We start from the raw sequence: 24,617 nt of genomic DNA on the forward strand, positions 1-24,617 counted from the left end.
TAACCAGGCTAAATACAGGGGGCACCGGTACCGATACGTGTGTCTTTTAAGGTCTTTGTATAATCTGTAATTTGTTGTACCCCCTAGCATATGTTATCATTGTCTGTTTGTATACTTCTTGTATGTTTACTGGTGTTTCTGAAATAAATAAAAATAAAGGTTCTGCCCCTCATTTGAATGACTGATTATCAGAGCCGGGCCGCTCATTAGGCAGCAGCCTAACGCGGCAGATTGACGAGGACGGCATTTTCTGAGCTAAACTAGCCAAGACGCACCTCCAACAACACATAAAACCTCACAATTCTGCCCATAAACAATGACAGTTTCTTTCAACCAGTGACATATGGGCTTTTTAGGTGAGCGCTGATGCAGCCCTATGATAAGCAGTGCCCACTTTGTCAAAGGCAGGGAAGCAAAATGTCCATTCCCAGCCGCCTCTCCAGCGTGCTGTTGTAGAGACACATCGCTGCAGCGCTCCACCAACATTCCGTCAAAACATTAATCTAACATAAATCATGTAGCAGATATAGCATATGGTAGAAAAGTATGTGGTCTTTTCTGTAGACTACAGGCTGGAGATAAAATGTATGACAATGTAATGAGACGGAAACTTTTTACATTACGTTTCTCCGATCAAATAGCCTAACCTAGTCTAACCTAGATTGGCGCCCAAACACTAGTCCTATCGCTTGCCTGTCCACAGTTTTGACCTAGCTATTAGAAACATGTTGTATAAGAAACAAATATTAAATGTAAACGTTGATTACTCCATAAGAAATACAACCCCCTTCACATAAAAAAAAATCAACTTTATTTTGTAGAATTATCAGCCACACATCTATGACTGGTATTTATTTACACTCACACGCTATTCATACACACGTTTTCATCTAAACTGGCAGACACACTCTCCCCCACAGTTAACAAAGGTAAGCAGACCAGAACCTCCTAACTTAACTAATAGTATCCTTATGGATAACAAGATGCTTGTTACATACTGCACAGTTTTAAATAAACCACAGACAATATGGATAGTTTTATCTCAGAACCCAGAAACAAATTTCCCATGTGCAGGATGTCACAAGAGACTATGGATGGATGTGCCTAATGAATAATCAACTCTCCTGTCAGATGCATTTGGACATAGCGTTCTGTGCTATTGCCCTTCAAATCAGAGTCTTATGTGTTCATCAATGGCTCTGCATATTTTGTTCAGTAGGAGATGTTACTGTAGATCTGTAGGTCAGCATGTCCCTAAGAGGTGCTGCTGGGGTTTGTTGGGGCAGGTGAGGGTCATAGGGCAGAGATCAGAGTACCCACAGATGACAGTAACCAGGAAGGAAGGTTCAAAGGGCATGAACTCATGGTACGGGTCAGAGTCGCAGTTAATCTGAAAGAAGATAATATCAATACAATTATAGGAAAGAAAACGTCCATTAGTAGGACATTCATATCCATGGTAAAGTGATGATTTTAGGCATCTGCAATTATTGTTCTGTTACTGTTCTGTTATCCTTACCTGAGTGAATGAAGTAAGGAACAGATGAGTGTGAGAGAGGCCTGAGAGAGAGGAGTCCCCAGGATATTTCTTCAAACTCTGATTGTAAGCCTGAGACACAGAGAAATAGAGACACAGAGAGTAAAGGGGATAAAGAGGAGGAATAAGTAGAGAAAGCTTTGACAAACATAGTATGCCTCTGATACCAACCAAAACATAGTATGCATCTGATACCAACCAAAACATAGTATGCATCTGATACCAACCAAAACAGTATGCCTCTAATACCAACCAAAACATAGTATGCCTCTGATACCAACCAAAACATAGTATGCCTCTGATACCAACCAAAACAGTATGCCTCTAATACCAACCAAAACATAGTATGCCTCTGATACCAACCAAAACATAGTATGCCTCTGATACCAACCAAAACATAGTATGCCTCTGATACCAACCAAAACAACTGAGGTGCTGAAATGTAAATAGCCTAGATACCCTAGAATAGATTTGGAATTCCAATAAACTGACCTGTAGCGCAATCTGCAGGGCAGAGTACTGCACCCACATCTCCTGCTGCTGTGCCGGTGACAGCGAGAACGCCCCCACTCTCCCTGGTCCCTCTGTCACACCCAGGTACTGGGACCACACACACTCTCCTATGGACCTGGGAGACACACTCTGAGAATGGACTAAAGCACAGGGTGAACGGTCAGGGCACACACACATGCATCATGCATAAACCTACACACACACACGCATGCACGCACGCACACACACACATAAATAAACGTGTGCAAAATGCAAACTCTGCACATAATTTAATGAACTGCATTACAATCAGAGAGTAAATCATTGAGACTATTTGCCTTACTGTTGGGTAGAAGGAGATGGAGAATATCTTTGGCCATCAAAGACCCCAAAACCCCAAAGTTGACGGCCCTGACACAAAAACATGCAAATACTCCACAAAACACGTCTCTTTGGGGAATGATATTCTTTATCTCAATAAGACTCCTTGGTTATTAATTGTTTATTATGTGATAGTAACCATATCAGTTTGGGTTACCTGGGATAGGTAGGGTGGAAGAGAGGCTGGACAAACATCCCCATCGGAAAGACAAGCTCATTGCCGGAGAGAAATGGAGTGATGGACCAACTGGAGGAGAAGATGGCGAGACAGAGAGAGAGAGAGAGAGAGAGAGAGAGAGAGAGAGAGACAGAGAGAGACAGAGACAGAGACAGAGACAGAGAGGGCGAGAGAGAGTTCTCAATTTTCATATTCACGTATTAATAACACATATCTACCCAAACCAAATCACATAGACTTTTCATGACAACTGGGCTCTCACATATCATCTCCTTCAGTCTGGGAAAATAGTTTGCTTGGTCGCTGGTGCTGGAGGGAAAGAGACTGGATGTAGTTGGAAAAATAGTTTTGTTCGTCAATTGTCACCTATGAATAAAATAAATGGTGGAAAATGAACTACCAGTATGTATATAGTACAATGTATTATCATCACTGGTAATATGATTCATTAGTGATATTGATTAAGACATTATATTTCTTATTGGCAATGTAGACTAGTTCCACTCTCAATAATATACTCTACCTTTGAATACAGTTGGTTGAGTTCAGCTTCACTGAAAATGTAGTTTTTAGTTGAAAGTCTTGGAGTTAGAGACCGAATCTGGGAAAACACAGATTGTACATTTCAAGTGGACAATGAATACACAGTTGTTTTTAAATAAGTGTTTCAGTAAATTACATCCACTGTTTACCTTTTACCTTGTTCAAAACAGACATGCGAGTCTCCTCATCTCTCCACCTGAGATCAGGTAGTTTGGACTTGATGGAGGAATATATATTCTGAATCAGCTCCTCTGCCTAGAGGAAACAGATAATACAATTTAAACACACTTATAATGTAATATCATATTTATGAAGTAGTTTTCTTGTATTTCTTTGCTAAAAATTATTTTTCTTGAGGTTTTTCACATTTGAGAATCATAAATACACTACGTAGCCAAACGTATGTGGACACCCTTTCAAATTAGTGGATTCAACCGCCGAGTGTTGAAACGCGTAACGCGTAAAAATTGTCTGTCCTCAGTTGCAACACTCACTACCAAGTTCCAAACTGCCTCTGGAAGCAACGTCAGCACAATAACTGTTTGTCGGGAGTGTCATGAAATGGGTTTCCATGGCCGAGCAGCCACACAAGCCTAAGATCACCATGCGCAATGTCAAGCGTCAGCTGGAGTGGTGTAAAGCTCGCTGCTATTGGACTCTGGAGCAGTGGAAATGCGTTCTCTGGAGTGATGAATCACGCTTTACCATCTGGCAGTCCGGCGGACAAATCTGGGTTTGGCAGATGCCAGCAGAACGCTACCTGCCCGAATGCATAGTGCCAACTGTAAAGTTTGGTGGAGGAGGAATAGGCCCCTTAGTTCCAGTGAAGGGAAATCTTAATGCTACAGCATACAATTACATTCTATACGATTCTGTGTTTCCAACTTTGTGGCAACAGTTTGGGGAAGGCCCTTTCCTGTTTCAGCATGACAATGCCCCTGTGCACAAAGCAAGGTCCACACAGAAATGGTTTGTCGAGATCGGTGTGGAAGAACTTGACTGGCCTGCACAGAACCCTGACCTCAACCCCATCAAACACCTTTGGAATGAATTGGAACGCCGACCGCGAGCCAGGCCTAATCGCCCAACATCAGTGCCCAACCTCACTAATGCTCTTGTGGCTGAATGGAAGCAAGTCCCCACAGCAATGTTCCAACATCTAGGGGAAAGCCTTCCCAGAAGAGTGGATGCTATTATAGCAGCAAAGGGGGGACCAACTCCATATTAATGCCCATGATTTTGGAATGAGATGTTCCCTAGTGGCGCAGTGGTCTAAGGCACTGCATCGCAGTGCTAGCTGTGCCACTAGAGATCCTGGTTCGAGTCCAGGCTCTGTCGCAGCCGGCCGCGACCGGGAGACCCATGGGCGGCGCACAATTGGTAGAGGAGGGTTTGGCCGGCAGGGATGTGGGTTAGTTTCCCACGGGGGGCCAGTATGAAAAAAATTAACAAACAAAAAAACATGTATGCACTCACTAACTGTAAGTCGCTCTGGATAAGAGCGTCTGCTAAATGACTAAAATGTAAAATGTAAATGTAATGTTCGACAAGCAGGTGTCCACATACTTTTGGTCATGTAGTGTTGTTCACATACAATTCATCAATACATTTGAGTTTATAATTACATAACATGATTTACAGATTTAATAGTCCATGGGAGTTTTTGGAGTCCATCTTATTTATTTTAGTTCTGTTCTGTTTTGATTTGTTAAAAATATAAATAGTGTTCAATCAAAAAGTTGTTTCATAGTCATAATGCATCTTGTCTTCCAAATGTTACTGTTCACCTTAATTCTTTAGTAATGTCAATGCTTATTATTGTCCACCATAATTCTTCAGTAATGTCATCCATATGAGTATTGAAGACACCGTGAAAGACAGACTTGGGATTTATACATACATCAAAAACAATTCTTCTCATCAGATCCCATATTTCTTTAGTTCTGTAGCAGTTCACCATGACAATTAGGTATAGGACACAATTTACTTTTTCAATTGATATTTTGTTGCTGCTATTCTTCATCATACATTTCATTGCAGCCTTCATCCTTCTGTCTTTGCTTTCTCTATGCACACACACACACACACACACACACACACACACACACACACATACACACACACACACACACACACACTGTGCCTCTCACCTCTGTGTATGCAGTGGTCTCTCTCAGTAGGTGTGTTAGTACCGTGTCAAACCCTTTCTCAGTCTGCAGAACACATTGCCTCCAGCGAGGGACATCCTGAGAGAAGCAAAAAGCAATGAACTACAAGTCCCAGACAATATAATCACTCCAAGCCAGTGTTATTCAACTACAAGAGCAAGCTGGGAAATGTAGTCCATATTTCAGTTACCTCCCCTGTAGTCCCCAGAGCTAAGGAGAAATGTCTCTCTGTCTGAGTGAACCTGGAGTCCAGAGCGGGTATGACAGTGTGGAGGAGACTGAGGACCATGAAGGTGTGAAGAGGGCCACTAACCAGAGAGATGAACAGGCACCAGACAAATGTGTACTGATTACTATACAGTATACCATGCTGTAAGTAACAGAGGTAGTTTGTGTGATGAGAAACCTTCAACCAGGTTTGATACCTAGGTTTGTTGTATCGGTTACTGTCTTTTGCATGACATTTTTGATTGATATAAAGTACCTGCCACTCAATTCATGCTTGTTCAGCCATTTGTCGATGATGCGGGACATGTGGACGATGTAAGGGAGGTTGTGCAGGAGGACGTGATCCGATTGGCTAACAGGGTGGGGATGGAAGGTGGCCTGTAGACAGCCCAGCCAATCAATGGCAGGGGACAGGGTCTGTGCACAAAATAAGAAAGATGCATTCTGTATAGGGAAATACAGGCACACAAATACAGTAGGTCTATGAGTTAGTGAAGGGGAAGGTTAGGGTACAGAGAGAAAGAACTAGAGACCCACACACATACGTACATACACATACACCCGCACCTGTAGCTCTTTGATGGTGATGCGTTGGTACAGTAGCCCCTGCTGCAGGCGATGCTGCAGAGGAGAGGCAGCTACAGCCAGTTCAGAGGACAGAGAGATGAACAGGCCTACATGGAGACCGGTGCTGCTGGAGGGAAAGCCCAACAGGGCCAGCAACCTCTGATACGAGGCCAGGAACGGACGCAGGATCTGGGGGGAAACGAGAGAAATAAAGAGAGGGAACAGAGGGGATGAGAGAAAGAAAGCCAAATGTTGCCATCAAGAGATAGATGATATACTGTAGAACAGATATAGCCTTAGTGTACCTGCGTGTTAGCTTTGGACTTCTGAGTCTTGCTGCTCCATTCAATAGGTATCTGAAAATCCGGCTGATCAATCTATGGAAAAAGAGTGTATCCTATAAATGTATAGGGGATGGGTTGAGTATATACTGTAGTACACCCATTAGGTATTTCACTGCCCCAGAACCCCTGTCTAACTGACCTGTATGTATCTCTTGTCTGCTTGAGTGTCGTTAGGATCCTTGCCCACATAAACACTAAAGAATGGGAAGGTGGCATAGTCTCTCATCAGTAGAGATAGAGTGGAGTTGAAATTTGTCTGGTTCCACCGGCCTGATACAGCCCAGCCACCCAGCTAGAGAAAGGGGGGGGTAGAGGGGTAGAGAGAGAGAAGAGGAGAGAGGTAAATCGTTTTTACCAGTAGAGTAGAGAAAGTGTAATTCGTCACCATACACCACAAATCTATTCGAGTGATCTGACCTTGTGGACTAGCCTGAGGAAGGGTTCTGGCCCGGCGGTCTCTGTGGGGCCAGTGTCCATACAGGAACGGTAGAACATACAGGCCTTCTGCTTCGCTGAGTTTCCCGGGATGGAGCGGTCCTCAGCTTCTGACAGAGGAAGATTATATCAAAGTTTCATTGTGAGGATAAAAGGTCCTGTTATGGAAATGTTTTCAGCAGTTCTATTTAAATGGTTATCCCAAAGAACTGGTACAACATCTACAGAGGATAAACAGAGCAAATGTTTTTGATTCTCACCCAGAATCTCCCTCATTGTCAGCAGTAGTGCAGTCTGTCTGTCTGGCATTCTGTCTGCTGGAGCCTTTTCTCTTCTGTCCGTGTCTGTCTCTCTCTCCTTCCTCCCTCTTCGTCTCTCTTTCTCTGCTTCCCTGCTCTTGTGGCCCTGTGGGTGTAGGGGGACGCCCTTGCCCCTCTGTCTCCCCCTGGTGGACAGAGACGCATCTTCAGACCCACAGGCAAACAGGAAGTAGTCACAGGGCTGAGAGAAGGGGTCGACTGAGACGGACAGACGGGCGGCTGCCCTCTGACAAGCCGGGGAGGTACATGGAGGAGAGGCTGGCGGTGTGCTCTCTGGTGGGAGGTGCTGCTGGGAGTAGTAGGCCAGGCCCAGTATGGAGGCGCAGAAGGAGGATCCCAGGAGGAAGAGAAGGGGTCTGCGGTGACGTGTCCACACCCAGGGCTTCACCTCCTCTTCAGACTGGGGCTGGGGCTCGGGAAGGGTATCAGGCTGGGGTAGGGGCTCAGGAAGGGTATCTGGCTGGGGTAGGGGCTGGGGCAAAGGCTGGGGAAGGGTATCAGGCTGTGGTAGGAGCTGGGGCTCAGGAAGGGTATCTGGCTGAGGCTGGGGTAGGAGCTGGGGCAAAGGCTGGGGAAGGGTATCATGCTGGGTTAGGGGCTGGGGCTCAGAGAGAGGATAGAGTTGGGGCTGGGGCTCAGAAAGGGTATTAGACAGGGGCTGCAGCTCACAGTCAATCTAAATAAAATTGAATGAGTCAGTTTCATATCAGGCTTATCATGATACACATTTCTGCTTCATTTAAGACTAATTTGACACCTTTGACCATCTTATAACCTATCTTGTCCTCTACATACCTTAAATAGCACATTAATAACAGGAAGATACTCCTCTATACAACTTGAAATGTATAGTATGAGATGTAGGAAAATTGAGAGCTTGCTCGAACATTCCCGCCCCCATAAAAAAAAACTGATGCAATAAGTAGAAAGTGTTAAGCCTGTGGCAGGCCAACACATTGATCTGACATCACCTAGGATCAGCATAAACATTTCAGGAGATAATTAAAAGTCCTTCTGCAGGCTTTACCTGAGGCTCTGCTGGGGTTTCTGCCATACTCTGTTGTGTGTCTTGTTCTGTCTGTCTGCGTTTAGGTCGTTGTAGCCACTGATGTATCTCATTTCTCCCTCACACGTAGCCTCCAGACCTCTATCTCTCCCTCCATCAGCTAGCTGTCGTCTCAGCTCTCTATCTTCTTTCGTCACTCACTTCTCTCCTCCTCTGACATTCTGATAAACAGAGTTGACCTGACAGCCTTCCTCTCTCTCTCTGCTACATTATCAGGTGGCACTGTGGATACAATTAGACTGTGACATGCACGTGGGTGTGTCTGATGTGTAGGGGGAATCCTCTTCAAACCACAAGACTAAAATGACTTTACGAGTTTTAAATCAAACGTCATTCAAATGTAATTAATGAGAACAATGTCCCTTAGCAACAGGTTGGTACAGAGCCAAGAAAATCAGCAGAACTCTGAAACACAGAAAAAGAGGACACATTGTTACCCTGCATTGAGAGGACCAACATTTCCTCAAACGCAAACACATGCGCACACACACCCACCTGTCTGCCAATGTCACTATCAGTGCAGCAGAGGGTCTGGTATGAATTGATAGAGAGAGAGAGGGTGTGCTAGAGGTCATCTGGCAATGTAACACGTCACTGACAGCATAGTGGAGGACATGTCACATGGAGGAAGAGAGAGAGAGAGAGAGAGAGAGAGAAATACTGTATTTGATGTGACAGAATGAGGACAATACTGAACAATAACTTACAGGAATAAAGAAATGTAATTCATGCAAATGCCAAACAGGCATAATAAAACCACACCGGATTTAGGCATGTAGCAGTTTGTTTTATTTTGAGTACAGTAAAATGAAAGAAGAAATATAATGACATGTACTGGTAAATAATGTTGGCATGTTTGGAACCGTAAACATATACACATTCACACATATAAGAGAGGAATTTATAAGAACAATATGAAAAGAACAAGGCAATCATTAAATAAATGAGCAAAGTGGTGTTTCTGAAGGCATCATCACACACCAGTGGTCTGACAGTGATGACAAAGGCATGGTCACAAAGGTGGAATCATTTGTGAGAAAAATAAAAATAGGAAAACAACTGTTAGAACACTAAAGGTGGTAAGGACGACCCAGATAACACGCATATTGAGTCCTATTTGGCCATGTGGTTTTGAATGTTAGTTTTGTCATTAGGGTTGTGTTGCTATGCCAGACTGAGGAATGTGTAAGGATGGGTGTTCGGTGCAAACCAGTCTGAACAGGAGAGAGTGGAATCCTAGGGTGAAAATGGCACCTCACCAAGTTTCACATAAAAATCGCAGAAAATAAAAGTACTTATCAATGAAATACAGTATGGTTAGATTACAATTAGAGTAAATATAACTGATATCAACACAAAATTACACTAAGCTGAATAATGGAAACAGTGGTATTCATTGGAATATTATGAGAAAGGAACAATATACTGTGTAAAGCAGACAAAAAAACGATTAAAAATGAACGTGATTTCCATGAAAATAAAGGCAGTGAATTTAAAGCGTGATGCATTTGAGTGACCACTGCCTGGATTTGAAATGTGTTACCAACACCTTGAAATGTATTGGTTTGGTCTTCATGCTGCTGCTACGGTCAATGACCTACTTTACTCTACTGGAAAACGGACAACACCGCAGATTGGGGCATTTCTCTTTTATCCTGCCATCAGGACTGGCCATTTGATCTGTTGCATGTTTATAATACTTAAAACCCTGATTCATAAAATCAGTTTTATTACGTTAGTCAGAGATCTGCAAATGCCCCAAATACTAAGCATTTGTAAATACAGGTGTATAGTTACAGTATTTGTGATTATCATCCTCAATGAAGCGCTCTTGAACGCACACTTATCTGGTGTGCAGGCGAGTTGAGATATCTAATGAATAACATAGGTATAGAGATATTACCTCTCATTCATTCAATTCACCTAAAGGTAAACTAATGGATTTGTGCAAGGATTATACTGTAGGTCCTGGAAGTTGCCCTCCATCCCCTTTAAATTAAGATTAGGGATGGGGTAGAGTAATCTGATCCTAGAACTGCAGTTAAGAGCAACTTCTGCCTAGAGCGTAGGTCCTGTTCTAAGCCATGCGGCCCTCGTTAAACTACAGTACTCTAATTATTTAACATGATGAGATACTAGGAATGGAATCTGTGCTTGGCAAACTTTTTACCTCTTTGTTCTTGGTAGTGTGTAATGGTAGTATCTCCAATCATGATCTTAAATCTTCTATTACACTTTAAATCCCTTTGACAAAGAAATAAATTGTAATTTTGATCATATTGTACCCTCATTCTGTGCTTGATAAAATGGTGAGAGTAACTGACAGTGATCTGTAGCTATGCATGCCTATAAAGCAACAAATGCACACAACAAAAACAAACGAGAGCGACATTCACATTTTTTGTGTGTTTTTTTTTGCACTCCGTTTTTAGCCCTAGAGGAACTACATTTTCCACAGCACACTGCTCTGCTACATCATGTCTGATGGGATATGTAGTTCTGTAGAAAGCACTCTCTAAAGGCAGTTAAGCAACTTGTATGTTTGCAGGCACTACAACTCCCAAAGCGCTTCAGGTGCCACCAGCCCACCAGAGCTCAGCCCTATGGGAGGTGCAGGGGAACATGAATTAGTCCACCTTAAACTTTTGTTCAACTCCTCATGCACCGGGGTCAGGGGGTTACACTAAACTCCTGGGAAAAGTTGCCAGTAGGCACAGATCTAGGATCAATTTGCCGTCCCCATACCTAACCCTAATAAGTAGGCGGGACCCAAGATCAGCATCTAGGGGCAACTTCACTTTACCGTTACTATGTCTCAAATACTCTGTAATAGTTCTACTCTTTCCCTTCCGTACCACTGAAAAGTGGAAGGCCTAGACAAATCAAAGTTGTATGGCTAAAACCTTATTAACATGTTTTCCTATTAGTGGAGAGAGAAGAGGACAGGAAACCATCTTTGACTGTTGGGACACAGTCCATGACTAAGCTGTACTTGTGCAAGTCATGCTGGGAGATTTAGCGTAAACAAAAAATGGCCTTGATAACACTGGCATTAACACAAGGGGAGAAGGGGAAAGGAGGAGGAATGGAGGAGGGGAGTCTCTCAGTGCAGTACATTACCTCTGGACTGAGACAGGGGGAATAAGCAGAAAGAGGAGCGAGACATAACGACACACACACACACACACACACACACACACACACACACACACACACACACACGGTGCACAAGTAAAGCCCTGTTGCAAAGACAGAATGGTGGAAGCTGAATGGATCCTGTGCCTTGGATTTGGTTCAAAGTTCGACTTGAATAACAGATGTGTCCACCAATCAATGCATAGCCTTGGCCCGCTGGGTGTGGCACTTCATGCACAGGATCCTGCCGTCCAATGGGTAGCAGCCGTCTGCGTCCGCCTCTATGGAGAGGGGGCGGGAACAATCCTGCAAACAGGAAGAGAGATGGAGAGAGAGGCTTCAGGACGTGCAGAAGGTCACTGGAAAACCTTTACATCCAAAACACTCGGGGGACACCCTTCAAACTGTTTAGACATTTAACCATCTCGTCATAATACATCCTTAGGAGTTTATCTTTACATCTGGCACATTCTTTATGTGTTTATAGTACTTTAGATGTAGCATGTCTGTTGTCCTTACCTCACAGCGGTAGCACTTGAGGTGGAAGTTCTTGTCAAGGGCCACGACCCTGACAGTCTCCTGACTGCCGGCGTCAGGAACTATGGGCTCATTACAGCTCACACACAGGGGAGAGAAACGCCTACAGGCAGGGGGACAGAGAGGACATTAGACCTGTACCCCACACACACACACACACACACACACACACAATACCTGAGAGAGACATTAGACAGAGAGAGACAAGGAGATGAGAGGACGTACCTGTGGTAGTCTGGGACACAGTATGGGTTGTTGTTGTCGTCAGTGATGAAGGGCGCCCCCTCCAGGCTGCAGGCGCAGGTGCAGCAGCGGAAACAGTGGGCATGGAAACACTGGCCCACCGCCTTCAACACACGGTCTGTAATACGCTCCCCACACCGAGAACACACCGCCAGAGAACTCTGTGGAGACACACAGACAGGAGGGTGAGAGAGAGAGTAAACAAGTTGCATGTCTTTGTGTGTGAGAGAGTGAATGAATTACTGTAGGCTTTTTTGTGCATGTAATTGCTGTGTGTGTATATGTGTGTGTACATGTGTGTACTCACAGTGTAGCAGTCCTCACACTGTGGTGTCCCGTCCTTGTCGTAGAACTGCATGCCCTGCAGGGGGCGATGGCAGCTCACACAGCAGAAGCAGTCAGAGTGGAAGAGTTTGTTCATGGCTCTCACTGCAGGCTGGGAACGAGACAGAGCCTCACCACACTTCCCACATACCTCTGAGAGAGAGAGAGAGAGAGAGATGAGGAGAGAGAGAGAGAGATCGCGGAGGGAGAGAGGACGGAGAGAGAGAGGACGGAGAGCGAGAGGATCAAAGTTGGTTGATGCTGACAGAGGCAGAGCTCAGTTAGTCCTATTACACACAGTCATCTGACTAATTACCACAGACACACTGGTCTAGCATCAATGAGAGAGAGGAGGGAGGAGGCTCCTTACTGCCTAATTACACTGATCAATCATTTCCATGAAAGGCCTATCAGAACCACAGCCCAGTCTATCAGAACTACAGCCCAGTCTATCAGAACCACAGCCCAGTCTATCAGAACCACAGCCCAGTCTATCAGAACCACAGCCCAGTCTATCAGAACTACAGCCCAGTCTATCAGAACCACAGCCCAGTCTATCAGAACCACAGCCCAGTCTATCAGAACCACAGCCCAGTCTATCAGAACCACAGCCCAGTCTATCAGAACCAAAAGCATACTGAGATACAGAACTCTGTGATGGAGTGCTGTCAGGCAGGAATTGGACAAGATAATGATGCTCTGATAATATAGTATTATTCTGACACGATGGGTATGGTAGTATGAAACAGTGAACTAGTGTAGGTGATGAACGGCGGGTGTGTGTGTGTGTGTGTGTACCTGTAGGTGGTGAAGTGATGACAGGAGCGTGTGTGTCCATGTCTTTGATGAATGCATGGGTCATTCTCTCCAGCTCCTCCACCTCCCTCATGGAGAGAGGAACACCTCCACCTGGGACAGAGACAGGCCCAGGGGGCGAGGGCTGGTGGACAGAAAACACACAGATTTAACAGTGGGAGTACTAAACGTGCATGCCCACACACTCACCACAAAGGGTCTCCTAACATACCTTTGATGAAGGGGGAGTTTTCATTGGCTGGCTGTAAGAAGAGGGTGGTGATGTCATCGCTTTGGGCTGAGGAGGGGGCACAGGAGCAGGATGGGGCGGGCTCACAGTCATCTGAGAGTCAATGGAAGATGGCTTTGAGTGATTGAAGGCTGGGGGAGCCACTTTGTTGGCTGGAGGGGCGGGGGGAGCGGCAGGAGGAGGAGGGAAGGAGCTGGCTGCAGGGGTAGGTTTAGGAGCAAAACCAAATGGAGCCGGGGTGTGGTTCTGGTTCTTCAGCCCCACAGGAGGCACGGACGTCCCTGTTTTTATGCCCCCAAAAGCCTTAGGAGCCACGAATGGGGCCTTAGCAAATGGCTGAGGTGCAGGCGCAGGAGCTGGGGCGGATGTAGCGTTATTGGCTTGTCGGTGTGTCGTTCGGAGTTTGAGCTCCTCGGCCCAGGGAGCGGGAGGAGGCTTGTCTCCCATCTCTGGAGGGGGGAGGAAGGAGAGGTTGGGCTTGGGAGCGGTGGGGGGAGGACCTGCAAGCTTGGGGGCAGGAGGACGAGGAGCTGAGGACTGACTGGGCAACTGGGGAGACAAGATCAGACAAGAAAACATTACAGGCTATATGTATTGAAGAATTGAAGAGAACTATGGAGACAACGCGCAACAACAAGCTGTTGCATGGACTCAAACCTACTTTTAGACAAAAACATCAGGTACTGAGTGCCCCTCCAGCTATTTTGGAAGTTTTCCTGTTGGAAATACAATGTTCTATACAGTTCTATTTTAAACATTCTAAACAATCCACCCTACTTAACAAGCCGGCTGTGTTTGTAGGAAGGGTGAAAACGGCTAATAGTATCATTCAAGTACAGAATTCAAAAACTTTAAAAGGTTGCAGGTAGCGATTTTCAATCGTATCAAATACTCAACTTCCACAAAGCACAGGCTCTGAGTCATACAGGGGAACTTGAGCTTATCAGTAGTAACGTGTGTCTGACATTTTTATCATGAGCTTGTGCCAACATTTCTCAGCTCCAGTTCCTCCCAGGGGGATAAAAACCCTCCCCATATATGGCTGTTTCCCCAGACCGCTGGCCTGGCCCCACACACACCCACAGGCCTGATCACAAGGGAGTATGCATTGTGTATCACTCTCTCTCTCTGTCTGTCTGTCTTGCTTGGTCTCTCTTTCTGTTTGCATCTCTTTCTTTCTTTATATGCATCATTCAGGGTGTGGGTCTCTGCATCACTCACTTCCTTGGTGTGAATCAATCTCTGTTTTTGTGCATCACTCTCTCATTGTCTGTGTGTGTGCAGTAACTAACAGCTTACTCATCCTAGAGCCATCAACCTGAACAGACACAAAACAGCCTGGCATCTGGCCAAATGGTTTCTCCTGACCTGCTCGCTCTCTCCCTCTCTTTCTCGACTCTCCCTCTCTACTTTGGAGGCCCCTTTATTCAAACTTCTCTCTTTTTTCCTCAGCTCTGTTTTCCCTCCCTCCGCATCTCATCTTTGTTTCTCTCCATCTTAGTCCAAGTCTTTCCTACTCCCTCTCTCTGTATCATGCTGTGTCTACTGCAGTCTTTTGTTACATTCAGTTTCCCCTGTTGGTTTACTGACATTGTGTGGTTCTATGACGCTCTACAGTATATGAAGCTCTACAGTATATGAAGCTCTACAGTATATGAAGCTCTACAGTATATGAAGCTCTACAGTATATGAAGCTCTACAGTATATGAAGCTCTACAGTATATGAAGCTCTATGGCATATGAAGCTCTACTGTATATGAAGCTCTACAGCATATGAAGCTCTACGGCATATGAAGCTCTACGGTATATGAAGCTCTACAGCATATGAAGCTCTACAGCATATGAAGCTCTACAGTATATGAAATACATCCCCTCCTCCCCCTTTCTTGCCCTTCTCTGTACCTTGGGGTTGAAGGGTCCTATGGTCTCCATCTCAGACAGAAGGTCAGTTAGAGAGTCCAGCTGTTTGTCAAAACTAGTCTGCTTTGTCAACCGCTGTGGGAGAGAGAGAAAGGGACAGACAGAGTGAGGGATTGTGAAAGAGTGAGAAAGAAGGGGGGCGGAGAGAGCGAGAGAGGATGATGATTGTTAATCAACAGGCTGAATCTTGACTTTAAATATGTATGCAAACTCGAACTGCCACCTAAATCATACATTTGTGTCAATGGGGAACGTGCACAGAAGTGTACTGATAGAACAGCATGTAACTGATTTGTATGGATCAGAACTTAAGCACGTTAGGCAATAGACATCCACATCTGCTTATTGAGGACATCCCCCATGGTAGCAGATATGTGGATGAGAGTTCTGGCTGTCATCCAACACAATTACACCAATACAATGACAGGTGCTTTGGGACCTTTAGGAAAGTACTATATTACAAAACGCATTCCATTATTATGATTATTAACCCAGACTCACCTGAGAATTCTCCCCAGCACTGGGGACACTGCTGGGACCAGAGACTGGGAGAGGGGGAGGGGGTGGTGGAGGAGGGGGAGGGGGAGATGGGGAACGGGGGAGACAGACATTCTCCTCAGGCGGGGCGGGGGGGAGGGGCAGGTCATCCACAGCGGGGGGGGGAGGGGCAGGGAAGGCAGGGGGAGGGGCATCAGACGCTGGGGGTGTGGTTGCACAATTGGGAGGAGGGGCTGGCAGCTCATCGTCCAACGGAGGAGGAGGGGGCGGGAAGTCTAATAGAAACGGGTAGGGGTGATTGGTTAAAACAAAGGCATGGCAATCAAATGGTTTCTAAATGTTCTGTAATTCATTCAAAACCTGTCATCTATTCAATGCACCCACCCAGCCATTCGCTCAAGGGAACTCCATGACAATACCGTTTTTACACACAGAGACAGTGAAATGATACTGTCAAGAAAATAGACTTAAAGGGATAAGTAGATGGGTAAGTAGAAAAACGGCTTAATTGCCAGAATCTCGCACTATCCTTTTAAATGCAGTGATTGGAGTGTGTGAGTAACAGGAGGGGTGAGTTTCATTGATGGGATGAGGGCCATGTTGCAGTCTACCAATCTGTTGGGTTGCTAACACCAGGCTCAAACTCTGGGATCCAAAATCCTTGTTTTATCAGAAACACAGCTAAATACTTATAACTAAATAATAACATGCTTGATGCTTCTATTGCGAGATAAGTCTGGTCCTAAAACAACCCCAAGCCACTTCCCCTAACCCCTACACTGGGCTTAGGGGACCCTTCACCATATTGTTTACACCTATCCAGTTACTTCACATCTGCACTGTGAAGGGAAAGAGTTTAAGTGAAGGAGTTAGGGGTCACTTTGAACCAGACAACTAGATTTTTACAAAATGACAAACGAAAAGGGCCAATCACCTTCGCAGAGCGATGGTGGGGGTGGAGGCATCACTCCAACTCGACCAATGACAGCTGTGCCGACACCGCGTGTTGAGGAGACCACACTGGGGGGAGGAGAGGGACCTGGGGGAGGAGTTGAGCCTGGAGGAGGCGACGGGTCGGACTGGCTTTTGGGGCGTGGCGGGTTGACCGAGGCAAACTTCTTTGGCTGGTTGTAGAAGGAGGGGGTGGTGACTTTGAGGTTGATGGAGGAAGTCACCATGAAGGGCTTACTGCTGCTGGAGTCAGCCATGTTGTCTCTTTACTATCTGAGGAGAGAAGAGGACAGCTGCTCTTTATGAGAATATTGGTTTATTAGAACGATTTAGAAGAGGACAAACACAATCCATTCCAAATCAATATCAACTCAAATGAGCTGTAGGGAGGCTGCCAACTCTTAGAGAGATAGCTGTATTACAGAGGAGGTCTATCAAACCTGGAGCCCAGCTGTAAAAGGGATAACAGTGACCGAAGCTAAAATAAACCTTTGATATATAATGAACCATGGAGCATTAGCTTATCTGAGGCGAGCACACAGAGCTTTTGAAACAGTAGGGGAATATTTTTCTTTGGTGAATTAGTGGGGACACATCAACCAAGGACCTAACAAACCCACAGCCTAACTACAGGAGCACACACACACACCTCTGAAAGACCGTGGCTGCTTTACACAGTACCTCGCCCTAGATTGTAAATACACACTAGCCACTCCTTAGGCTCAGTAAGGAGAGAGGCATACCGTAAACATAGCGTCACTTATAGCTGCTTCAAGGTCAACTCTCAGTATGAAACCGTTCACTGTAATAAAAACTGTTAAGAACTACAGCATGGTTTACTATAGGAATGACCGGGTCATTGAGCTATGTCAAGGAGAGGGTCATTCAATGGGTTAGCTGAAATATTTACCTCACACGTGTTTGTTACAAATGTTGACGTTACCTCAGCGGCTCTCTCAGATTCCTCACAAAATCAGAATGCGTTTCCCCAAACGCCTGTGGCCCTGTAGGTGACCCCTGGTTAAACAGAGACGTGGCTCTCGTCCTCTCTTTCTCAGTACCTGTCTAACATTACTTTCAGCTAGATGTGAGGCTGTTATAGTGCCCTACAGAGTATCTATATAAATAACGGCATTGATGGGTCCTAGCCAGTGCCTCACCACTGGCGCTGGATCGTAAATAAGCCGAATGGGTTATGACTAGAAACATGGTTTTGTCCATAATGTGAAATGCTTTTGTTAGATCACAGAGCAACAACATATTTAGGAACCGTTGCCATAGTGATAATATACATGGGTTCTCTCAGGCCTGGTTTGTTTTGGATGTAAAAGCTGGGCCCCAGAACTAGCCTAGTACGTGCTGTGATGTGGGTTCATGATGCGGGTGACTGATTTCTTTCTCCATGATCAGAATCAGCCTTTAGACAAGGAATCATTTCCCACTCAGGCTTGACTTTAATGTTACGTCATGTCCGTTTCATAAGAGTCTTAACGTAACTTCCTTCCAAGTGTTACCAGATTTCTATTAAATATGACCTATAATTAATTATAATCTCAGTGAAATAGTTATTTTATTTGTATTAAGTATGTTAAAAAGCAGCTTTTCTGTGTTGGAATGGTGTGGGTGTACCCCAACAACAGAATGGTGTGGGTGTACCCCAACAACAGAATGGTGTGGGTGTACCCCAACAACAGAATGGTGTGGGTGGTGTATACCGGTCATTAAAAATATTAATGCAAGTAGATCGCTGACTGGCAAGCTCAGCCAATCCGCCAATGAGCCAACATGACATAATGTTCTAGGAGTAAATAGCAGGCACATTATTTAAACGGTCTGTGAAATACAAGTTGGAGGTTGGTTTTTTAAAGTGTTTTTTCTCCAATTTATGTTTTGGCCACAAATATCAGTATAGGACAAGTCAACAACATAATTTGGGTATGAGCTAACAGAATATGAACTTTAAAAAGTATTTCTTAAATAGTTTATCAGTTTGAAATTGAGGTTGGTGGGCATTTTGAAGTTTCCACATTGCATGTAGCTGTGACTTGGGGGACACAAGTTCTGACAAGATAAAGACATCAACAGTGGGTGAAAGTATTCCTGATATGCTGACGAAGGCCTCACCACAGAGTCTGAAGAAAAAAACACAGGAAGTAAGCTAACTTTCATATAAGCGTTTTCTATATTTCACTCACAACTTCTTACTTTAACAGTTAAAATACTGACAGGAAGCCAAAGAGAGAAGTTATCATATTTGCACTCACAAGCCCCTTCAAAGTGAGCAACAAAAAGCCACAAACTGCTAAATCTTCACTTTTCTTTTTTCAAAATAAATAAATAATGCAGAGAAGAGCAGGATGAAATATTAAAAGGAAAATGACCAAAGGGGACATCAACCAATCTGGTTGCCCACCCTAGCACAGCTTGCTATAGGCTGTAGGCTAGCTAGCGGCCTTATTTATAAAACACCCGTGGGACCAGGACAGATGGAAAGAGGGGGGTAGATGGACAAACGGACACACAAAGTGGTCTTAGAAACTGGCTGTAAAAGTCCAACATGTATAAGTCCAACACTCCACTGACAAAGCTTTGGCTCCTCTCTGTGATGAAAGAAATAGCCTACACCAAGCAGAGCAGACCTCCCCTGTAATATCCTCAGTCAGACAGAAACCTGTTGAAACCTCTGCTAACGAGGGCCAGGGCGTTGGATACCAGCAGACTGTTCAGTTCTGTGGAAAATATTTATTTGCTTTGATCTGTAATGGCTTTCTACCTTTCTAGAGAGAAGGTGCTCTACACCAAGTGGAGGCAGAGAACTAGGCTTATTGGTTCTACATTTTTACATTTTAGTCATTTAGCAGACGCTCTTATCCAGAGCGACTTACAGTTAGTGAATGCATACGTTTTTTTTCTCATACTGGCCCCCCATGGGAAACGAACCCACCTCCCTGCCGGCCAAACCCTCCCCTACCTTGGACGACACTGGACCAATTGTGTGCCGCCCATGGGTCTCCCGGTTGCGGCCGGCTGCGACAGAGCCTGGACTCGAACCAGGATCTCTAGTGGCACAGCTAGACCACTGCGCCACTCGGGAGTCGGTTCTAGTGCTCTCATTTAAAAGTGTCTCATTATATTAGATAGCATACTGTAGAAAAGCTCTAGGGATAATGCATGAGACAGTCACGGGACTGAGACATGCTAGTGGCAAACGTTCCTCATCATGTCCCTGGAAATTATTCTAAATCAGAAATAGACCACCCTATTTGAGGAATTAGCCCATTTCAAACCAAATACTGCTATAAACAAAGTAATTTTTTATGATGTATTATTTTAATTCACTATTCAGCCAACTGTAAAGGCATTGACAAAAAACATTCCCCACAGATTCCATGTGGCTGTAGACCTGGCTAATGGTTTTATATGGTGAGGTCAGCTGTAGCCTCCTCCCCAACAGTCCCCTAAGCCTAACTAAAGTAAACTGAACCATATGAAATTTGATCCAGAGATGATGAGACCCATGGTGAGAACGTTTGGCACATCAGTTGAGTGACATCATCAACACCATCGTCTGCTTTTTCCTCTCCCTCTATGTCTCTCTTCTGCTCCCCCTTTCTCCCCCTAAATCACTCTCTACCTCAACCCCCAATCTCCCTCCTCTCATTTCAGTTGGATGACATCACCAGGGTCTGCATTTCATCATCTTAACTAGTTTTACAGCTTGGCTGTGAGGCGAAATCATGTGTATAGAGAGCGCTGAACTCATGCAACCCATCTACTGTAAATAATAGCTCATAGCTTATTGAGTACATTATGATTTCCACATGTTCGTAGGTCTACAAAGGAGTATTAGAAGACAATTAATTTGGTAGAGATGATATTTGAGATGGCTTGCAAGGCCCAGACATGGATTGAAATACATTTCCACCAAGCGAAGCGTCATTCTGTGTTGGATGTGGATGGGTGGGACTATAACACTAAACACTGTTCTTTTATCAGTGGGTGTTTTGTCTAAGTGCTCACCAGACACACCAACACTCAGAGTTGATACAAACAACACGAACAACACGAACAATAGATCCTGTGCCAAACCAGTAAGAACACTACAGTGACAAGCCTACAAGCTGCTAGAGGGCGAAAGCTTTGGAATCCAGATGCTGAGTATAAAACAGGTAGAAGCACTTGATTCTTAAAGGCACTCTTGAATTAGGGCTGGGAATTGCCAGGGACCTCAAGATATGATATTATCACGATGCTTAGGCAACGATACAATATGTATTACGATTCTCAATGTATTGCAATTCGATACTGTGATTTCATTGTGACTCAATGTTCCAAACATATTGCTCACCATATGTCTGCTGCAGAAGGACAAGTGAGAGCCATGAGAAAACAAGTTTTGATCAGTCATAGAAATAAAAGCACTGAAAACAAATTGTCTCCCTATTTAAAACTAGCTATGAAGGAAAAATACTGGAGTTTTGGTGCAGGTACAGCCAACTAGCGCAAAAATAATATTGCGATATAGTCCATACAATACATCATCAAAAAAGAATATCCCGATATGTAACTGTATCAATTCCCCTAACACTTAACCCTATCCCCTAACGTAACCATAACCCTAAATCAACAAAATACTTACTTGTTCATCAGCTCTGACACCAGTGTTGTTCTCTCTAGCATGGCCATCTAGTGACTACCCTATTGTTGCTAAAGCTCCATTGTTGTCCCTGAGTTTCAGGACAGACACGCCCAGCTCTGTCTGTGACTGTCTGTCTGGGGGAGTTACTCATGCAGTGACAAAGTTCCTAATTGATTCTGATCTTACAGGTCACTAGCCTTTCAGAGGGGACTGGGATCTCCCTCACAGCTTGGCAGTAGTACTAGGTTAGGCTATCCTGACTGAGTGAATGGGTGACGTATGACATTAATTGTATCTTACAGCGATCTTATAGAGGTCAAATGGCTATGGCATGCTTGTGAATGGAATCCCCAGACTCCCACCCAAATAGTCACGCACACAGACGTAGTAAGACCTAGCCTGCTTTACTCTGAACAAGCAAGTTTAATGACAAGTGACAATGGGAGAGAGTTAAGGGGAGAGAGATTTGGAGACATGTTAGGCATTAAGCTATATGAGGATAGCCTGGGTACCAGTCGGTTTGTGCCATCATTCGACTCAGGGCTCTAAAGTGCGATTGATTTGGTTGCAAATGCAACAAGTCTTATTTTAGGAGCACTGTGTGACTAGGAAAAAAATCAGTGGAAGGCCCGAAAAAATGTCTACGCCTCCAGCCTCCCAAATCAGACTGTTCTCTCTACTACCGCATGGCAAGCGGTACCGATGCACCAAATCTGGAACCAACAGGACCCTGAACAGCTTCTACCCCCAAGTCATAAGACTGCTAAATAGTTAGTTAAATAGTTAACCAAATAGCTACCTGGACTATCTGCATTGACCCTTTCTGTACTACCTTTTGACTCATCACATTCGCTGCTGCTACTGTTTATTATCTATCCTGTTGCATAGTCACTATATTCCAAGTTAAATATATACACATATCTACCTCAATTATCTTGTACCACTGCACATCGACTCAGTACTGGAACCCCTTGTATATTGCCAAGTTATCGTTACTCATTGTGTATTATTAAGTGTTTTACTTTTCTATTATTTCAACAACAAAAATCTCTCTGTATTGTTGGGAAGGGCCCGTAAGCATTTCACTGTTAGTCTACACCTGTTGTTTATGAAGCATGTGACTAATAACATTTGATTTGGCCGTGACACTTTGCTTCTTGAAAGTCCAATATCTTGAAAAACTTCACTGCTGACATGCAAAACATTTTTGGACTGAATCAACAGTGGACTAATGAAAAAAATACCAAAAGAGTTTGAGTGGATTTTCCTTTTAATTGCATTTTTGTCTGTGGGGCTGGAAAACTACCACAGCACTCAAAGTTTTAAATCCATAATCTGTCTTTCCATTTTAGCCAGTGGGTTTGTGTGAGAACAACCATCTTGTCAAACAATGGAATCACATTTTGGATGAAACAACAGCTGGTAGTTGCTTGATGGATAACCCTGCTAGACACCATGACCACCCTATTGCATTAGTGCCCCACCCACCTCTTCGCAAACCTCTGATTAGCTATGGTAGGTAGCTGTCTGCTAGGCTCAAGACAGCTAAGAACAACTGAGCACACATAATGTACAAAATATCAGACGGTCATCAATGAATCACCCATGTAGTCATAGCTAGCTAAGTAAAGTCTGTCGAACCCAAATTCAAGAGGATTGCGGTATGTCTCAATCAGTGTGATATTGATAGCCCTGGGTTAGCATTAACCTGCATACAACCTAGTGTTGAAAACTTCAAAACGGCAAATGTATCTAATAGCATAGAAAAGCGTACGCTAGCTAGAAATGATGGCTAGTTAGTTTGTGCACTCACCTAACGTTATCCTTTTGCTGGCTAGCAGTTTCCCCTACAGTTGGTAGCTAGCCAGGGAGGTTGTAGAAGGCTAACGTTACTTCCTTGCCTCTCTCTACTTCGATGACACGGTCTATCGTCCCCAACCGGCCCCTTTCTATTTATTCTTCAACGATAGGTCTATCTGTACCCTAAATGGATGTTGCCATCACCCTGTCTATTTTTCAAAGGAATGTGAGATTTCTGTCTGGCTAGCCAGCCAGCTAACTGTTCACCCAAAGCTGTACTTCCGGTTACAGCTTCCGCATTTTTGTTTGTGGTGAGCAAGCGCCTATCTATCAAATGCTGTAAACGTGTAAATGCGCCCCTTGCACAAGGATTGCTCAGTGGACTAAAAAGCGGAACACCACCCACCTTAGATGAGTAATAATCGTACCAGGCACTTTGTTAGTGTTCTTTCATACATTTTCTTAACTGTTGAAACTCTGCAATGCACCAAAACTATATATAGCATAATCTGATTACAACATTGCTTAGACCGAAATGATAAAGCTACAAAATATTTCATAGAGATAACTTGTCAGATGTCAAACAGTTGTGCTGCCACTATTAAATGAACAACTGTTATCTATCAATAACTCATATAATCAGTGTAAAATCTGTTCTTACCTATGTGTGCAGTTGGGAGAGCAAATTATTACCCTCCCCTACAGTGTCTCTCTCTTTTCCCTGGCAACAGATCCAAACCGAGACAGAAAGTGTGCTTGTTAACTTTCCTCTCCCCCTCTCTCTCAGTTCCCCTACAGCTGTTAGACCCTCCCCCTCTCTCTCTCTCCTCCCCCTCTCCATGGAAAAGGAATGACACCATCCTTCCAAACAAGTTCTTTCTCGTTGGACGTTCTCTCGGGATGTGTATATTACTATGTAAACACCACCTCTCTCTCTCTCTCTTTCTCTCTCTCTCTCTCTCTCTCTATCTAATTGTGTATGTTCGTAAAAACTGCTGTATGGCAGTAGTCCCTGTCTTTCCTCTCTGTTTCTCCCTGTCTCTCTCTCTCTGGATTCTTGCAACATTCTTTATTCTATGACATCAACGCTGCCTGCCTTACCTTGTAAGGTCAGAGAGAGAGGGAATGAGTGTGAGGGAGGGAGGGAACGAGAGATAATGGAGGTAGAGGCTTGATTAGGTACGGACACTAAAATGGTTGGGGGACACTAAAATGACTGGGGGACACAAGGGAAAGAGAAAGGCCACAGCACACAGACAGTACTAA

General features: G+C 44.4%; 3 protein-coding genes across 10 annotated transcripts; all 3 read right to left on the reverse strand.

The window, feature by feature from the left end:
- Positions 1 to 788: 788 nt before the first annotated feature.
- kel (Kell metallo-endopeptidase (Kell blood group)) lies at positions 789 to 8,634 on the reverse strand. Of its 8 annotated transcripts, none has more exons than XM_041852598.2 (17): positions 8,221 to 8,571; positions 7,134 to 7,869; positions 6,856 to 6,980; positions 6,578 to 6,730; positions 6,400 to 6,471; positions 6,077 to 6,283; positions 5,784 to 5,944; positions 5,490 to 5,607; positions 5,282 to 5,377; positions 3,288 to 3,386; positions 3,112 to 3,189; positions 2,851 to 2,954; positions 2,568 to 2,657; positions 2,373 to 2,440; positions 2,030 to 2,190; positions 1,520 to 1,609; positions 789 to 1,390 (listed from the first exon to the last, which is right to left on the reverse strand). In XM_041852598.2, the coding sequence occupies exons 1-17, from the start codon at positions 8,245 to 8,247 to the stop codon at positions 1,244 to 1,246; spliced, it is 2,532 nt and encodes an 843-aa protein (XP_041708532.1). In that variant the 5' UTR covers positions 8,248 to 8,571; the 3' UTR covers positions 789 to 1,243. The 8 variants fall into 8 exon arrangements, with proteins under 8 accessions (XP_041708532.1, XP_041708535.1, XP_041708531.1 ...); XM_041852601.2 differs by having other exon boundaries at positions 6,856 to 6,983; positions 7,134 to 7,761; positions 8,221 to 8,569; XM_041852597.1 differs by having other exon boundaries at positions 6,856 to 6,983; positions 8,221 to 8,569.
- A 391-nt stretch (positions 8,635 to 9,025) lies between these two features.
- On the reverse strand, positions 9,026 to 16,040 carry LOC121542976 (zyxin). Its single transcript, XM_041852643.2, has 8 exons — positions 15,965 to 16,040; positions 15,446 to 15,538; positions 13,526 to 14,092; positions 13,297 to 13,438; positions 12,482 to 12,651; positions 12,157 to 12,335; positions 11,914 to 12,034; positions 9,026 to 11,700 (listed from the first exon to the last, which is right to left on the reverse strand). Exons 2-8 carry the CDS (start codon positions 15,473 to 15,475, stop codon positions 11,590 to 11,592), a joined length of 1,320 nt encoding a protein of 439 aa, XP_041708577.1. The 5' UTR covers positions 15,476 to 15,538; positions 15,965 to 16,040; the 3' UTR covers positions 9,026 to 11,589.
- Positions 15,532 to 23,645, reverse strand: LOC121543842 (neural Wiskott-Aldrich syndrome protein). Its single transcript, XM_041853984.2, has 5 exons — positions 23,365 to 23,645; positions 16,896 to 17,185; positions 16,073 to 16,236; positions 15,965 to 16,008; positions 15,532 to 15,538 (listed from the first exon to the last, which is right to left on the reverse strand). Exons 2-5 carry the CDS (start codon positions 17,167 to 17,169, stop codon positions 15,532 to 15,534), a joined length of 489 nt encoding a protein of 162 aa, XP_041709918.1. The 5' UTR covers positions 17,170 to 17,185; positions 23,365 to 23,645.
- Between the last annotated feature and the right edge of the window lie 972 nt (positions 23,646 to 24,617).

Source organism: Coregonus clupeaformis, unplaced genomic scaffold, assembly GCF_020615455.1.
Source record: "Coregonus clupeaformis isolate EN_2021a unplaced genomic scaffold, ASM2061545v1 scaf1372, whole genome shotgun sequence".
NCBI lineage: Eukaryota > Metazoa > Chordata > Actinopteri > Salmoniformes > Salmonidae > Coregonus > Coregonus clupeaformis.

Coding starts and splice junctions, on each gene's coding strand:
- kel (XM_041852597.1), bottom strand. CDS start 8,247: ATGGCAGAAACCCCAGCAGAGCCTCAG. Junction 5,608..5,783: donor AAGCATGAATTGAGTGGCAG/GTACTTTATATC, acceptor CTCTCTGGTTAG/TGGCCCTCTTCACACCTTCA. Junction 3,387..5,281: donor AGACCACTGCATACACAGAG/GTGAGAGGCACA, acceptor TGTTTCCTCTAG/GCAGAGGAGCTGATTCAGAA.
- LOC121542976 (XM_041852643.2), bottom strand. CDS start 15,475: ATGGAGACCATAGGACCCTTCAACCCCAAG. Junction 12,336..12,481: donor AGTGTGAGGACTGCTACACT/GTGAGTACACAC, acceptor GTGTCTCCACAG/AGTTCTCTGGCGGTGTGTTC. Junction 11,701..11,913: donor TCAAGTGCTACCGCTGTGAG/GTAAGGACAACA, acceptor TCCTGTTTGCAG/GATTGTTCCCGCCCCCTCTC.
- LOC121543842 (XM_041853984.2), bottom strand. CDS start 17,169: ATGGCTGACTCCAGCAGCAGTAAGCCCTTCATGGTGACTTCCTCCATC. Junction 16,237..16,895: donor CCCACCATCGCTCTGCGAAG/GTGATTGGCCCT, acceptor CGTTTCTATTAG/ACTTCCCGCCCCCTCCTCCT. Junction 16,009..16,072: donor CCGCCCCGCCTGAGGAGAAT/GTCTGTCTCCCC, acceptor CCCCTCTCCCAG/TCTCTGGTCCCAGCAGTGTC.